The 17666-nt window shown below is 40.5% G+C and overlaps 1 protein-coding gene across 1 annotated transcript in view; it reads right to left on the bottom strand.

Moving 5' to 3' along the window:
• Positions 1-17666, bottom strand: part of LOC136863484 (zinc carboxypeptidase-like) — a 103804-nt gene that overhangs the window by 32241 nt on the left and 53897 nt on the right. Inside the window, exons 5-6 of the mRNA XM_067139883.2 lie at positions 13576-13736; positions 9475-9562 (exon numbers count right to left, since the gene is read on the bottom strand). Coding sequence (XP_066995984.2) covers positions 9475-9562; positions 13576-13736 — 249 coding nt within the window. The remainder of the gene's footprint in view (positions 1-9474; positions 9563-13575; positions 13737-17666) is intronic.

Here is a 17666-nt window from a genome sequence, read left to right as displayed (position 1 = left end):
GTATTATATCTCACCAATAGACACTAAACTGCTAATTTCACGGCGTACCTAGATGAACTTTACTGTTTTCCAGGGTGATAGCGGTCAGAACATTTGTATTCGCATCAAATAATAAGCTCAGATGCTCGTAGTGCGAGTTGCAAATTCAAAGATATCGCAACTAGTAAAAATTATATCGGAACTCAGGAAGTTCACAAACTCAGAAGGACAAATTAAGCATGGGGTTTTGTGATCAGTAATGTACCTGAGAAGATCGCCGTTTTATTAAAGACAATGTTAGCTGTGACAATGGAGTCGGTTGACCAGTTCGTACAAATTCAAGGGCAGAGGCACCTGGCAGCCCACTGCAAGTAACGAGAGAGAGGCAGGCCTGGACGTATCCTTTCTGTTTTCGGTAGCAGGTGAATGACATTTTAATCCTCTACACAAAGAAAGAAAGGGAAGGGCTAGTAGCAAGCAATACGGAAGGTAAACATCAAGTAGAGAGTTTCTTATTCTGAAATACAAACAGAAGCCAAACTTTGTGTGTGTCAATTCTGTTTATGTCATATAAATTGTGTCTTAATTTAAGCTTGATGAATGCGTGTGATTTAACATACCTGCGAGTGCTATATAATTAAAAATGGATCCAATCTGCGTGTGCGAAGTGTTGTGTAATATAATCACCATGTCGTCCGACTCGTTGGCTGAACGGTCAGCGTACTGGCCTTCGGTTCAGAGGGTCCCGGGTTCGATTCCCGGCCGGGTCGGGGATTTTAACCTTAATTGGTTATTCCAATGGCACGGGGGCTGGGTGTATGTGTTGTCTTCATCATCATTTCATCCTCATCACGACGCGCAGTCAAATAGAAAGACCTGCACCTGGCGAGCCGAACCCATCCTGGGATATCCCGGCACTAAAAGCCATACGACATTTCATTTCATCACCATGTCCAAGATGGATTAATTCAAATCCAAAGCGGGGATTGAGAGGATGCAGCCCACGTTCAGCACAAGGTAAAGAGCATGTTGTATTTATACCTAACTTAAATAAAATGACGTGAATAACGCGTGGTCCGATTAGGTTAAGATTCCATAGCTTTTTAATATGTAAATTCGCGTACCTGATAAGGAGAAGAACCGTGTTTAAATAAGTTTTGTAAGCATAACCTATGATCGAGGTCGGAGCACTCAGATTCAACGATCGGAATGTGAATGTCCCGGGCTCGACAAAACAATCATAATAATAACTGAGAAGTAGTAAAAATAAATTTTGAGTCGTTAAGTGATATAAGTCTTCATGTTTGTGATTAATCAGATATTTACTTGACTTTTGGATTAATTTAAAGTCCAGGATTATTGCAGGCACACAGGAGGCCATATAATAATGATAATAATAATAATAATAATAATAATAATAATAATGATAATAATGTAGAAATTTGTTAAGTCATTTAAATTTAGCTGAGGTGGTATATTTCAGCAGGTTATAATTTATCCTTGATGTTGGTATGAATTATATGAATATTTAGGTGTAACGGTTGTAACAGTCATACGATGATTTTATGGGTTTTCTTGTGGTGCCTATGAACGATTTGAATGCGCGATTTTTTGGTGCATAGTGAATTTCGATAATAAGGTCATTGGCAGGCAATCAAGGTTCTAAGTTCAGGTTTAAGTAAGGAATCATTGATGACCGGCTCAGGTTCGACATGTTGAAATGTATGGTGATTTATGGAATATGAATGAAATATGGAAATATAAAACAAGTATGAAATAATATCCCTGATAGTAACATTTTGAGGTAAAAGAAGAGAGTCTTGAGGACCATGTCGCGTATATCAAATGAATGTCGTATTATGTTTATGAGAACGACAGAATGAACTTGTGAGATTATTTAGCTCATGTGTAATAGAACGATGCTGCGTTGATAATATGAGGAAATAATGGAAAATGATAAAAATTAACTCAAGAGATGTGTTTAAGTCTACGGTAAAATAGATATGATAGTAGTGGACGAAAAATTTTGAATACGCGAAATATTTTTTGCTATTTGCTTTACGTCGCACCGACACAGATAGGTCTTATGGCGACGATGGGACAGGGAAGGGCTAGGAGTGGAAAGGAAGCGGCCGTGGCTTTAATGAAGGTACAGCCCCAGCATTTGCCTGGTGTGAAAATGGGAAACCACGGAAAACCATTTTCAGGGCTGCCGACTGTGGGGTTCGAACCTACTATCTCTCGAATACTGGATACTGGTCGCACTTAAGCGACTGCAGCTATCGAGCTCGGTACGCGAAATATTAGCAGGGATGATGAGATACTCGGAGATGTTCCAAATATGGGACCGAGTTGAAACAGGAAATCTGAGCGGAGCTAGCAATGAGTTTTGGCCTTATGTTGTGATTATTGTGGAAATGTTTTATTTTCCTGTTTAAAGTTTTGAAGTATCAGCCATAGATAAATATATTATTTAATGTGATTGCTACCAATAGCACCTCAGCGTCTTTAAAAGCTGGTAATAAATATACAACGGTTTGGATTTGATTAATCGTGGACTTAAATTTTGGCGTAAGGCGAGGATTATGTCCATTACATAATTATTGACCTTTTTCCTTTTATTTTTTATTTTTGATTAACCATGATTTAATCCTAGTTATATTGAAGGTACGCGGATGTCAGTGTATTTCATTAAAATTAACTGTAGGAATAGCTTAGATTTATTAGTGTTTCGACATTTATTTTGATGTGCACTATGTGGACAGTGCTGTATATATCTTGTAAATGTACATTTTAAGAGTTACGTTAGTAGGATCTCCTGGTATTCACAGTGAATACATTACAGCAAGTTCTTTACGCTTACATAAAGGGAACCGCAAATTAAATGAGGTAATCACCACTACAAATTTAGGTAAATTAACGTTAAATCCTGCAAATGTACCGACCTTTGGTTGACTGTAATGGAAAATTAATGCCGCAAGTTGAGTTAACAAGGTGGAATATGAAATGTATCACAGTTGGTTTGTCTAGTTTAAGGGTAACAAGCGGCAGTGGAACTATGTTAAAAGGCGAGTTCATTCGGCTCATGTAAAAGACTGAGGTATTTAGCCTATTATTTTGTAATGGTTTTGTCCAGAGGCCATCACAGGAATTAAATTTAGGTTGTATCATGGTTGAACAATTTTTTTTTCTATCTGTTACCGTGTTTTGGTGGTAGGTAGAGGTGAAAGAAGGTGCGGGCGTGAATGAGTCTCAAACTACGGAATCAAAGTTACTGTAAAATTTAACAAGGTTATATTTTCTTTTCAAAATTAAGTAACAAAGAACAGGTACTTAGTAGCCGAAACACAATTTGAAATGTACAATTACAGAGATTACAGAATTTGGGCTTCGAGCCCTGAGTTCACAATTCGTGAGCAACTAGCCCAACTTTCCGATATACAAATTTTAACCAAGGGGCAGAAGACCCCAATCGAACCCTGGAGCACTTGCTCCGAATTACACAGTACAGCCTCCTCGAGGCATACCAAAATTGAATTCCAAAAGCGCAATCTGCTCTCAAAGTGTAAGCCAATCACAGGCCACACCAAACTTCACCTTCAAGCTGTCCTCTAAGGACATATACACAGGGGTAAAATACCCAACCTACTGAGGTCTATTAAATGAAAAAGAAGGTTAATTAAATGACCTCTAAAATAACAATTTGGGGAGGAGGCAAACTTGCACTCCTAGTACACTTTGATTAAGACCTACTTGGCACTAGGCCGTTAACACAAGGGCTAATCCCATACTAAAGAGGTGACTTAAGAAGAGAACACTTTGTTTTACATTAACGAAGAATAGGTTGAGAAAATAAGTTCACCTCAAGACAATGTGAGTGGGAGCTCGAGAGGGTTAGCACTCTCTATCCCAATATGTCGTTTTACAAGAGAATAGATGAAAAGAGAAGTTACATTTTAGGAAAAGGTTACATGGTTGAACGCTTAGAACCCGCCCCGAAAGTTAAACTGCTGAGCTAGCAAAGAAAGAAGTTATTAATCGGCCATTACCTTGTGTTGAACGGCTGGAGAAGAAAGAGGCGCTTCCCGCCCCCTGCTATGTACTTAACACACTGAAAGATGGAACAGAAGTGGCTCGGAGACCCAAAAATCAGCAGTTTATAACCTCTCGTGGAAGGTTCTAGGCGTTAGGGGAAAGAAAACACCCGCCCACAACGTTTTTATTGGATAGGACCCCGCAACAGATACAAGTTGGGGGAAGATACCCCTGATTGGTCAGAAATTAATTAAAGAAATTCGGGATTGGTTACATTCATAACAAGGGGAAGAAAGGGGTAAATATTGCCAACTTAAACAATGACAGAAAGAAATTTAACAAAGAACAAACTCTTGAAATTAAATTTTCTCCAAAAAAATAGTTCGTTGACTCCTCACTAGGTTGCACTATTGTAGATCTTCAGTAGAGTCCTCTAGAAGAGAAAGTTCACACTTCTTACTTCAAGCGAAACAAAAACACATCAAAAGTGACACAGTTCTAAAACTCAAAATTTTCCACATGGTGACATCTTCTGCGAAAGTAGAGAATTAATAGCATAGATAAAGTTCAGAGTTCCTCCAGCAGAGGAGTTTCAAAAGGCGCCCATTTAAATTAGCGGCGTGGAGGTGTACCACCCGGTACACTATCCTTTATTTTAATTTAAATGTAACACAGCCTTTGTGGTTTTCTGTCAGCCTCTTGGAGGTAATATGTGTCAAAGTTCATAATTTTAAGAAAAATAATGTCCAACTGGAAGAGTGTTCATGGTTCCTTTTTTAAAAATGTACTTTTAACATTCTAAAGTAACTTATAGGGTCATTCATTCAAGAGTAGGTAGATAAGTAAACATGCGAGGTTGTCACAGATTATTCTAATTAGTTTACTTAATTATTTAATTACAATTGATTTGCAAGGTTCGATATTTATAGTTTGAGACTTAAGTTTACGAGTGTTGAGCCTAGCTTGGAATGCTACAGGTTTTTTGCATAAGCGTCCATCGACGAGTATTTTGTTTATCCACAGTGTTTTTTATTTAATTTTCAACTAATCCATCTAATTGGTGGTCTATTTTTGCAAAACTTTTGAGGTTTTCTTTAGATTTTTTGCTAATTACCCTTTAAATCCAGTTTGTATTTCTTCAGCAGCCGGAGCAACAATCTATCAAGAGGAGCATGCTTTGAAAAGGACACAATACTGATCTGCATTTAGGGCAGTCGCCCAGGTGGCAGATTCCCTATCTGTTGTTTTCCTGGCCTTTTCTTAAATGATTTCAGTGACATTGGAAATTTATTGAATATGTCCCTTGGTAAGTTATTCCAATCCCTAACTCCCCTTCCTATAAATGAATATTTGCCCCAATTTGTCCCCTTGTATTCCAACTTTATCTTCATATTGTGATCCTTCCTATTTTTAAAGACGCCACTCAAACTTACTGGTCTACTAATGTCATTCCACGCCATGTCTCCGCTGACACCTGGGAACATACCCCTCAGATGAGCATTTCGTCTCCTGTCTCCCAGTTCTTCCCAGACCAAACTTTGCAACATTTTTGCAACGCTACTCTTTTATCGGAAAACATCCAGAACAAATCAGTTGCTTTTACTTGGATTTTTTTTCTGTTCTTGAATCAAGTAATCCTGGTAAGGGTTCCGTACACTGGAACCATACTCTAGTTAAGGTCTTACCAGAGACTTATAAGCCCTCTCCTTTACATCCTTGCTACAACCCCTAAACACCCTCATAACCATGTGCAGAGATCTGTACCCTTTATTTACAATCCCATTTATGTGATTACCCCAATGAAGATCTTTCCTTATACTAACACCCAGATACTTACAATGATCCCCAAAAGGAACTTTCACCCCATCAACGCAGTAATTAAAACTCAGAGGACTTTTCCTATTTTTGAAACTCACAACCTGACTCTTAATCCCGTTTTTCATCATACCATTGCCCACTGTCCATTTCACAACATTATCGAGGTCATTTTGCAGTTGCTTACAATCTTGTATGACATCATCCGCAAAAAGCCTTACCTTTGATTCTACACCTTTACTCAAATCATTTATATATATATATATAAGAAAACATAAAGGTCCAATAATACTGCCTTGAGGAATTCCCCTCTTAATTATTACAGGGTCAGATAAAGCTTCACCTACTCTAGTTCTCTGAGATCTATTTTATAGAAATGTAGCAACCCATTCAGTCACTCTTTTGTCTAGTCCAATTGCACTCATTTTTGCCAGTAGTCTCCCATGATCCACCCTATCAAATGCTTTAGACAGGTCAATTGCGATACAGTCCATTTGACCTCCAGAATCCAAAATATCTGCTATATCTTGCTGGAATCCTACAAATTGAACTTCAGTGGAATAACCTTTCCTAAAACCAAATTGCCTTCTATCGAACCAGTTATTAATTTCGCAAACATGTACAGTATAATGTAATCAGAAAGAATGCCTTCCCAAAGCGTACATGCAATGCACGTCAAACTTACTGGCCTGTAATTTTCAGCTTTATGTCTATTACCTCTTCCTTTATACACAGAGGCTACTATAGCAACTCTCCATTCATCTGGTATAGCTCCTTCAACCAAACAATAATCAAATAAGTACTTCAGAAATTGTACCATATCCCAACCCATTGTCTTTAGTATATTCCCAGAAATCTTATCATTTCCAGCCGCTTTTCTAGTTTTCAACTTTTGTATCTTATTGTAAATATCATTATTTTCATAAGTAAATTGTAATACTTCTTTAGCATTAGTCACCTCCTATATCTGCACATTTTTCTTGTAACCAACAATCTTTACATACTGCTGACTTAATACTTCTGCCTTTTGAAGATCCTCATATACACACTGCCCTTGTTCATTAATTATTCCTGGAATGTCCTTCTTGGAACCTGTTTCTGCCTTAAAGTACCTATACATACCCTTCCATTCTTTACTAAAATTTGTATGACTGCCAATTATGTTTGCCATCATGTTATCCTTAGCTGCCTTCTTTGCTAGATTCAATTTCCTAGTAAGTTCCTTCAATTTCTCCTTACTTCCACAGCCGTTTCTAACTCTATTTCTTTCCAATCTGCACCTCCTCCTTAGTCTCTTTATTTCTCTATTATAATAAGGTGGGTCTTTATCAACTGCCGATAGAAGATACAATTCGGAATTAAGCATTTTAATTTACCTTTAGATTATATGATCACTGATTAAAATCCCAAGTGTGTGATTATACACAAAGTACTGTATTGATATAGGGCCTACATCGTTTTTCTGGAGGTGGCTAGGTCCATTTGAACTTACTCCTTCGTCAACCGAAAAGGTTGTTCTGTAAATATTAGTCTACTCTAAGAAAACATCTGATTCTCGTTGTTTTGTCCTATAAAACAACCATCACCATCATCGTGGCAGTATTATTTATTTAGCTTATGGTACAAGTTAAGTAAATATCTCATATTGATTACTTTTTGGTACTGTTATTGAGTCTTATCGCATAGTTCGGGTGAACTGCATTCATATGCCTACTTTGAAATATATCCCTTATCCCTGTTATAAGCAATTTAAGTTGTCATTAAGCAGTAAAATAGGTTTCAAAAGAAAAATCTCGTGAGTTTCTACACGTTGAATTATTTCGTCCACTGTTTACTCTTCGCCTTGAAAAGTTGATGTTGCAGTATTGTATGCCTCATGATCGGCGATGAACGATAGGGTGTCATAGTACCACAAACTGGTTCATATACGCTCTCGTCAGAAATATCAGATTTCATGGAATCTTTTATCTTTCAAAGTTCTGTTAGAAAACTGCTTCAGAGACTCAATTCTGTTTTTGAGAAACTTAATGTCAGCACCGGGAATGGTCTTGCAAGTCATGAACAGAAGGTTATTGAAAGCTTCGTCACGCTTGTTCCTGTCTCTGTACTCGCCATATTTCACTTTCCACATGGGTAATCTAATGCCATTAGGTTTCAAGAAAATCGTTCAGAAAAGACGAATTCATAAACTAGCACTATTCGTATCAGACATTTTAATAGCGAGTGAAACGAAAACTTAAACACAAACAACTGAAAACTGAGTGGTTCCGAGCTGTAGCGTCTCCAATGATAAAATGGCGAACAAGGTCCGTGTTGTCTAAAACAGGCAAATGCTTTGAGCCCAGGCGGCGAACCCGACAAATATTTTCCAACCCGACGGAAGACTAAGTTCGTCATGAACGAATACGGCGAACTTGGTTCGCGCGAACCGAGATTGGCGAATCAGGTTCCCATGTGTGTAGGGTGCTGTATACACCAACCGATTAAGACTAGTAGAAATCCATTCGGTGGAATTCGCTATTTCCGGTCACTGGCACTCATCATTCTTCGGCCAAGCAGGGCCGAACCTGAATGACAGGGCACATTTATCGCTGTAGACTGAATTCCTAATGCAGTCGGCCATTGTTGGCTATGCTCGGTCGGTGATGTCCTTGTGACAGCAGCCTTGCAGATATCCCAGATTCGAAAGCTAGCAGTGCAGCAGAACAATGTCGGAGAGCCACATCGCAGCCTGCTGCGTGTAAAATGGCATGTATAGCATCGCAAACACATATTAAGAAATGCTAATATTTACATGAAAAATGCTCACAAACGAACGTTGCCTGTTCAGGATTTCCTTCATATTTTAGCGAGTGGAGGCTGCGTACAGTCAGATTTCCCATGTCTGCAGATCCTTCCTCCCTTTTTTCTTTCACTGACGCTATTCCTAGTGCGATCACGGGTGTGATGTGGCCCAGTTTTACGGTCAAATTTCCTTCCTGACGCCAACCCTATGTGAAGGGATGTATTTATATAAGAGCATTACGTGTGTGTGTGTCCGACAGAGTTGAGACCTTCGGTTGAGAGGGTCCCGTTCTCGATTTCCAAACGGGTCGGTGATTTTAATCGCGTCTGATTGATTCTTCTGGCTTGGGGACTGGGTGTTTCCGTTTGATCCAACACTTTCCTCTTCATATTCAGACAACACACCAAACTACGAACCATCACAGAAACACCCAATAGTGAGTACACCCCTCCATGCAGTGTTGGCGTCAGGAGGGGTATATGGCCGTAAAACGGGGCCAAGTCCACTTGTGCGATACCGTTCGCACCCGCGACCCCACAGGAGTGGGAAAATCGGCAGAAGAAGAAGAATAAGAACACGTTGTCTGTGGTGATTTGTAGTATTATATGTTATACGCAAATTAAGAGGTGTTTATTAAGACGAACACGAGCACTTAGCCTCCGAGCAAGAAGAATTAACCAGCTGCATCTAAAATCCCCGGCCCTTTCGGGAATCAAACTGAGAACCTTCTGGATCAATGGTCTCTAAGTCGACCATTCAGCCAAGAAGCCGGACATCTTGTTTCCATAGATGTGCGTAACAATTATTATAGATGCATTATTTTCCAACAACAACAACAATAATAATCTCGTTACACATACCGTTCCAGAAGAAGTCCCAGTTCCTGTTGGGATCAACGCCGAAACATGTGGCCGAGGAGCGGCTGCGAGTCTTGCGCCACAAGCGATTCTGAAACACACCGTCCACAAGTGAGCATTGACTGACTGTAAGCTTTGTCACACAACAGCAATTATTAGTGCCACTTGTTCTAACCCTGAATGGTCAGATGCGTATACTTCTTGTCCGGGAATATGAGGAAAATAATTTCAGTCGGTCGAATGCAGTTTATAACATGAACAGAAAATTAAATCTGATATGAAACGTTATCAAACGTTATTTAAACTCCTTTATTTGATCCCTTGTGTTTAACATTTCATTTATATTGGAACTGTGTAAGGGCGACTGAAGATTGCTTTTTCACCTTCTCACTGATAGTTTAAGACTATCTACTCCAGAATTTATGATTACTATGGTGAGTATCAAGTGGGTAGAGTGATTGGATTACGTCCAAGTGGTTCTAAACTGGATTTCTTTCTCTACCTACAAACTTTACTTAATATGAGAGACATAAATAGGGTTAAATCAGCCTTGTCAGGATATCGATGGCTTTCTTTCAAAACCTCGTATGTCCCAATGTTCTTCCTACCCATTATATTCCTTAAGATTTTTTTTTTTTTTTTTGCTAGTTGCTTTACGTCGCACCGAAACAGACAGGTCTTATGGCGACGATGGGACAGGGAAGGGCTAGGAGTGAGAAGGAAGCGGCCGTGGCCTTAATTAAGGTACAGACCCAGCATTTGCCTGGTGTGAAAATGGGAAACCACGGAAAACCATCTTCAGGGCTGCCGACAGTGGGGTTCGAACCTACTATCTCCCGAATACTGGATACTGGCCGCACTTAGGCGACTGCAGCTATCGAGCTCGGTTCCTTAAGATTGGTCATGCCTCCCAGCCACAATGCAGTCCATCACAACAATTTCCGTTGTGTTCATTTTCCTATGCTTTTACGCAAAGGAAAATGAACCTTATATACATTATACTGTAGGAGTGCGTAAATTGTTCATGCAAACAAGATCCCTACAATGCAGTATGGTAAGGTTTTTTCTTTACGCATCAGCATAGGGAAATGAACACAACGAAAATACACTGACTGACAGAGCAAATGCAACACCAAGAAGGAGTGGTCAGAACTTTATTCTAATTGCAGGGTAGACTGACGTCACTGAGGTATGCTCATGATGTGAAATGCGCCGCTGTGCTGCGCACGTAGCGAACGATAAATGGGACACGGCGTTGGCGAATGGCCCACTTCGTACCGTGATTTCTCAGCCGACAGTCATTGTAGAACGTGTTGTCGTGTGCCACAGGACACGTGTATAGCTAAGAATGCCAGGCCGCCGTCAACGGAGGCATTTCCAGCAGACAGACGACTTTACGAGAGGTATGGTGATCGGGCTGAGAAGGGCAGGTTGGTCGCTTCGTCAAATTCCAGCCGATACCCATTGGGATGTGTCAACGGTGCAGCGCCTGTGGCGAAGATGGTTGGCGCAGGGACATGTGGCACGTGCGAGGGGTCCAGGCGCAGCCCGAGTGACGTCAGCACGCGAGGATCGGCGCATCCGCCGCCAAGCGGTGGCAGCCCCGCACGCCACGTCAACCGCCATTCTTCAGCATGTGCAAGACACCCTGGCTGTTCCAATATCGACCAGAACAATTTCCCGTCGATTGGTTGAAGGAGGCCTGCACTCCCGGCGTCCGCTCAGAAGACTACCATTGACTCCACAGCATAGACGTGCACGCCTGGCATGGTGCCGGGCTAGAGCGACTTGGATGAGGGAATGGCGGAACGTCGTGTTCTCCGATGAGTCACGCTTCTGTTCTGTCAGTGATAGTCACCGCAGACGAGTGTGGCGTCGGCGTGGAGAAAGGTCAAATCCGGCAGTAACTGTGGAGCGCCCTACCGTTAGACAACGCGGCATCATGGTTTGGGGCGCTATTGCGTATGATTCCACGTCACCTCTAGTGCGTATTCAAGGCACGTTAAATGCCCACCGCTACGTGCAGCATGTGCTGCGGCCGGTGGCACTCCCGTACCTTCAGGGGCTGCCCAATGCTCTATTTCAGCAGGATAATGCCCGCCCACACACTGCTCGCATCTCCGAACAGGCTCTACGAGGTGTACAGATGCTTCCGTGGCCAGCGTACTCTCCGGATCTCTCACCAATCGAACACGTGTGGGATCTCATTGGACGCCGTTTGCAAACTCTGCCCCAGCCTCGTACGGACGACCAACTGTGGCAAATGGTTGACAGAGAATGGAGAACCATCCCTCAGGACACCATCCGCACTCTTATTGACTCTGTACCTCGACGTGTTTCTGCGTGCATCGCCGCTCGCGGTGGTCCTACATCCTACTGAGTCGATGCCGTGCGCATTGTGTAACCTGCATATCGGTTTGAAATAAACATCAATTATTCTTCTGTGCCGACTCTGTTTTTTTCCCAACTTTCATCCCTTTCGAACCACTCCTCCTTGGTGTTGCATTTGCTCTGTCAGTCAGTGTAATTATGATGGACTGCATTTAAATATGTAGCTAGGAGACGTGATCAGTCTTAAGGAATATAATGGGTAGGAAGAGCATTGGGACATACAAAGGTTTCAAAAGAAAACCATCGATATATGAGGAACTAGCTTACGTGAAGGTTTGTTGTCACCGAAACTGACAATAACAGCTATAATTTCCATTGAAGAATTGAATAATTTCATAATTTCGAGCAGCAGATAGGACATTGAGGTTGTGTTTCGTTCGATTTTAGGTATTCGATTAATGAACGCTGTAATGAAATGGCTGTGAGCAGAGTAAAGTTCTATCATTAAGCACCGTAGGAATATATGTTGATGTTCCTTTCAATCATTCTATATGGCGTATTATATTTCAGTATCTGAGCAAAAAGTAAAAGCATGCCACGTGTGTGACAATTATGAAAAATAATAATATTATTGGTTCATCGTCTCACTAACTACTTTAAGGAATTTTGGAGACGCCTAGAGGCCGGAATTTTGTCCCGTAGTAGTTCCTTTACGTGCCGGTAAATTTACCGTCACTGGGCTGGCGTGTTTGAGCACCTTCGAATACCAGCGAAGTGAGCCGGTATCGAATCCGCCAACTTGCGTTCGGGAGACCAGTGGTCTACTGCCTGAGCTACTCAGCCCGACATAACGAAAAGAGAGGAGTCTGCTGTAACTTAAAAACTTGGATCATTTGGGAAGTTCACAATGAGCATAAAATTCACATGGCGACTGTCGTGAGGGCAATATGATTAAGGTTTAGCTGAATAACCTTCAACTATCTTGTGCACTGTCCGGTTCTATGGCTAAATGGTTAGCGTGCTGGCCTTTGGTCACGGAGGTCCCGGGTTCGATTCCCGGCAGGGTCGGGTATTTTAACCATAATTGGTTAATTTCTCTGGCATGGAGGCTGGGTGTATGTGTCGTCCTCATCAATATTTCATTCTCATCACGACGCGGAGGTCGCCTACGGGAGTCGAATAAAAAATCTGCACTGGCGAGACGAACATTAGTCGGACACTACCAGCACTAAAAGCCATACGCCATTTCATTTCATCATGTGCACTCACTTGCAATAGAAAATGCTCAACACAGTTTTAGTTTATATTGTCCAGTTAACAACTTGAACTGAAGATTTCGGAGATTTTCCTCTTTCATTTGAGTGATTGGGACAACTTTAAAGTTCCGCTTTGTGAACATATTATTTCTATAAAATTAATGTTTTATAAGCATAGAACTGTGACATTAGCTCATTTATTCACATGTGTAAATACAGGCAAGTTAATTACCACCCAAACTGAAAGAAGCAATTTTAACTAATTGCAATAACTAATAATAAGTTTAAGATTAGTTTTGAAGGAAATATAAAAACAACTAATATCATTCCAGACAAGATTATAAGCTCACATATCATTGAGAATTTTAATTGCTCTAATATGCAATAACGGAGGACATAACTTTGCTTAGTAGTTATGAGGAGCTAAGAGAAATTAAGAGTAATATGCAGTTTTACGACTTAAGATTTTCTTTAATTGTTGCAAGCCATGAACACTTATACTTCGTCTCCTTCTCACCTTTTTATGAGAATACACGTAGCCGTCAGGATTGACACTCGGGAAGATGTACCAGTCATAGTTTTCGGCGATATCTCGGACGTCGGGGTCACTGCTCTTTAACAACTGATTGAGAATGAATGTCACAGTGGCAGGACTGATCCATTCTCTGGCATGGATCCCTGAAAAATTATAGCACATTTTATGACGCATAATGTTATTATGCAATGTGTTGTACTGACGGGCTGATTCATTGTTAGCTTTATTTAAAATTAACTGGCCACTTCGGTTTAATATGACTTCCTTCTCCTTTGTGGGAATAAGTTAATACATAACAAAGAAAATAATGCAGTCGAATAAGGTCACACTATGCTTGAAGTATCAGATTAGAAAATGAAGGGTTAAAGGAAGTGGATAAATATTGTTAGAATAACAATGGCAGGAGTAAAGAGTACATAAAATGCAGGATAATACAAGCAAGGAAGATCTTTCTTAAAAATTAAGTTTGCTCAAGCATAAATATTGTTAAATGTTTAGTAAACATACAGTATGTAAATATTAAAGATCATTCCAAATTTCTATCACAGGCACAGAATGCCAAATAATTAGTTCTAGCCTCACAAGAAAAAAAGTGATATTGTTCGCATATATGACCACAGAGAGCACACAAACAATGAGTTGATGGCTGGTGATATCGTCTGGTGGAAACCATGAACGATAACCCTGGTGTACACGTGTCGGAGAGCAAATTCTGTTTGTCTCCATTCGCCTGTATTCATGCCTGACGTCTGAAAGAATTCTGGATTATCCATTAACGCGTTTCGTTGCCTTACTCAATGTGTACATCATATGCTGCGGTAGATGCCAAGATGAAACTCAACGCCAGATTCTTAATAAAGAAAGTTTTGCCTGCTAGCAAATACACTATCACGGTTCGGGTAGTTGTGGATAACATGAGAGCTCTTTTATAGATAGCTTTCAATGATTCCAGGTTTTTCAAATAAGCAGGGATGAAATGTGTTCATATTTCTCTAAGATCATAGCAGGTTATAGGAGCAATCACCATATGAAAGAGCCGAAATGCTGTTCCAAGAGACAATTATTCCAGATTTTTAAAACATTTTTTTTGCTATTTTGCTTTACGCCTCACCGACACAGACAGGTCTTATGGCGACGATGGGACAGGAAAGGCCTAGGAGTGAGAAGGAAGCGGCCGTGGCCTTAATTAAGGTACAGCCCCAGCATTTCCCTGGTGTGAAAATGGGAAACAACGGAAAACCATCTTCAGGGCTGCCGACAGTGGGATTCGAACCAACTATCTTCCGGATGCGAGCTCACAGCTGCGCGCACCTAACCGCACGGCAAACTCGCCCGGTGATTTAAAAAAAATATAAAGTATGGCTTTTGTTGCTGCGATAAACCTTTCCTATATATGCTTCGTGAACGTTTTCCTTACAGTTTCAAGAGTCAGTCCCAGCTACTTGCAGGAGTTCACAAATTCCAACTGTACGCTGCCACAGGTTAAGGTACTCATTCTCGCCACTTTTCCACCTCTTCTGAACTTAATAACCTGGTTTTACTAGTGTTTATATCCAACCCGTTAGTTTGCGACCGTGTGTGTGTGTGTGTGTGTGTGTGTGTGTGTGTCCTGCCCAGTCCATTCTGCAGATCCGATTTCCTTTTTTGATATCAGTTTCATGTCATCCGCTAAAAGAAATATTTTAGTTCCATTGGACACTAACTCCGTGATCACATCAAGGGTGAGAAGGTTGAGTAGCAAAGGACTAAGAGGATCTCCTTGGAGGACACCATTTCGTTTGAATGACGTGTTCAGAATTGGTCACACCGTCACTAACAGTTAGCATATTGTAACTAATTATGTTCTCTAGAAGTTCCCAAAGAGGGTTCTTTCAGCTAAAATGTAAGATCGTTTTTAGAGTGCATTAGAATGGTTCCGCTGACTCCATCAAAAGCCTTAGTGCAGTTTATGAAAACTACATAGCATATGTGGCCTCTAACTACGGCTGTAGCATCCCTAATTATGGTAATAGGTTCATAATTGCCAAGATTGTGGATCTTCCAACCGTGAAACTATATTTTTCTGCTGGGATAAATGTCATCTCTTGAAGTATGATGTGATTCAATATCATCTTAGAGAGCATCAATTGACAATGAAAATTCACAGCCTGTTTCCAGTCATTCGACCAGGTCAGGAATGGAATGAATGAAGCCCCCATCTAGCGGTGAGAACAACAAATGTGCCGGCTGCCGAAACCTGTCGCACTCCTCTGGGCAATGATAAATGACTGATAGATGAAATGAAATGTTAATGGAGAGTGTTGCTGGAATGAAATATGACAGGGAAAACGAGAGTACCCGGAGAAGAACCTGTCCTGCCTCCGCTTTGTCCACCACAAATCTCACAAATCTCCGTTGCTTGTATCAAATATTACTCATAGCAATTCCTTTTTCCATGCTCAACAAGTTTTTTAATAGTTCATCGAAATTAGTACTTTAAATGGTGCACATACACGGGTGATTTCATGATTTGCATCTGGTGTAACATTGTATAATATCTTCCTCACAGATCCTTACAATTTTACGGTTATCTTTCTTTCACGAATTCATTCGCTGAAGATTGCTGTCCAAATTTCAATTGTTACTGGCAGCGATTCTTTTAACAGTTCATTGGTTGAAGAGTCCTGGGTATTTGTGCTAGTTAGACTTTTGAAAAGCATACCGTAATTCCTCAACTGTTATTGGAGCTATGTCACCCTGAGTTGTGACGAAGTTCTGTTGTCCAGTCATTTGGGTCTTTTGAAGAATGTTGGAAAAATGGTCTTCCCATATTGCCATAGGTATCTGAGGTCTAACTTTAGTTCTCCTAGGATCTAAGACTTTGTAGGGAGCAGTTTCATATGCACGTATAATTTCAATTTTGTTGTTGTTGAGTGTGTTGAAGTCGTTTATCTCCGTGTAGGTAGGATTTTATATTTCCTTCCCTCTTCAGAGTATTGTTCCAAATTTCTTTCGGAGTCAAGTATTCTCCATCTGTGGATTTTTACTTTTCCTCCTTGGTGGTCTCTTTCTCGCAGATTTCAGTAGGTCCTCTTAGAATGAATCTAGCGCACTATCGACATTGTAAGTCTGCACATAAGATGTTATTGCATCTCTGTTCAATAGGTGTTCTAACAAAGCATTATCAATATGTCGTGGAGTCCATTGGTGCTCTGCATTCTTGACTTCCGTGTAGAGCCCGTAGGATACTTTCTACAACAGATTCTGTTGAAGCAGTTGATCTTATATACATTCCAGTGACTACAAAGTGTCTGAATGTGATGATGACGGTATTTTCTTCCATGTATTCGCTGACTGAGGGGCCCAGTGATGGCTTATAGAAGCATGGTACTCCTCCTGATGGTGTTCCTTCTTGTCCTACCGTGTGAACTGCATAATAACCATGAATATTTAAAGGTTCTAAAAGGAAGGTCTCTGTGAGAATTAAAAGGTATTGTTCCTGTAGAAACATATCCGGTGTTTTTCACCAGGGATTTTAGTCGTCGATTTCAAAGCAGACATTTCAATAATACTGATTCTGAAAGGGCCAAAAAAATTACATCTTGGGGCTAAACGTCTGGATTAAATACATTCATTGTACTTGTTCAAGCATAAATATGTGAATTAGAAGGTATATTTGAAGACTTGCATGTGGAGCGTAACACTGCATGGAAGGAAAGCTTAGGCAATAACTGGTACAGAGAAAAGGCAAATAGAATATTTTGAAATGTGGCATTACAAAAGAGCGCCGATCTGTAGATGGTTAAATTTAATCATGACTGAAGGGATACTGAACCGAAATAATAAATCATGTCCTGAGACACCCGGGACGTGTTGAATTAATTTTAGAGGGAATTGTAGGGTACCGGTATTAGAATGGTAGGGGCATATCAAAGAATGAAAATGTTACACAGATTAGAAATGACAAGCAGATTAAATCGCAAATGAAGGTATACTTCTCTAATTTTGTGTGAGGATGTAGTAGTTACGTAGAAATGAAGAGGATAGCATCGGATAGGGTGGCATGGAGTGCTGCATCAAACCTACTATGCACT

Source organism: Anabrus simplex, chromosome 2 (genome assembly GCF_040414725.1).
Source record: "Anabrus simplex isolate iqAnaSimp1 chromosome 2, ASM4041472v1, whole genome shotgun sequence".
NCBI classification, from domain to species: domain Eukaryota; kingdom Metazoa; phylum Arthropoda; class Insecta; order Orthoptera; family Tettigoniidae; genus Anabrus; species Anabrus simplex.
This window is presented reverse-complemented; position numbering and strand designations above follow the sequence as displayed.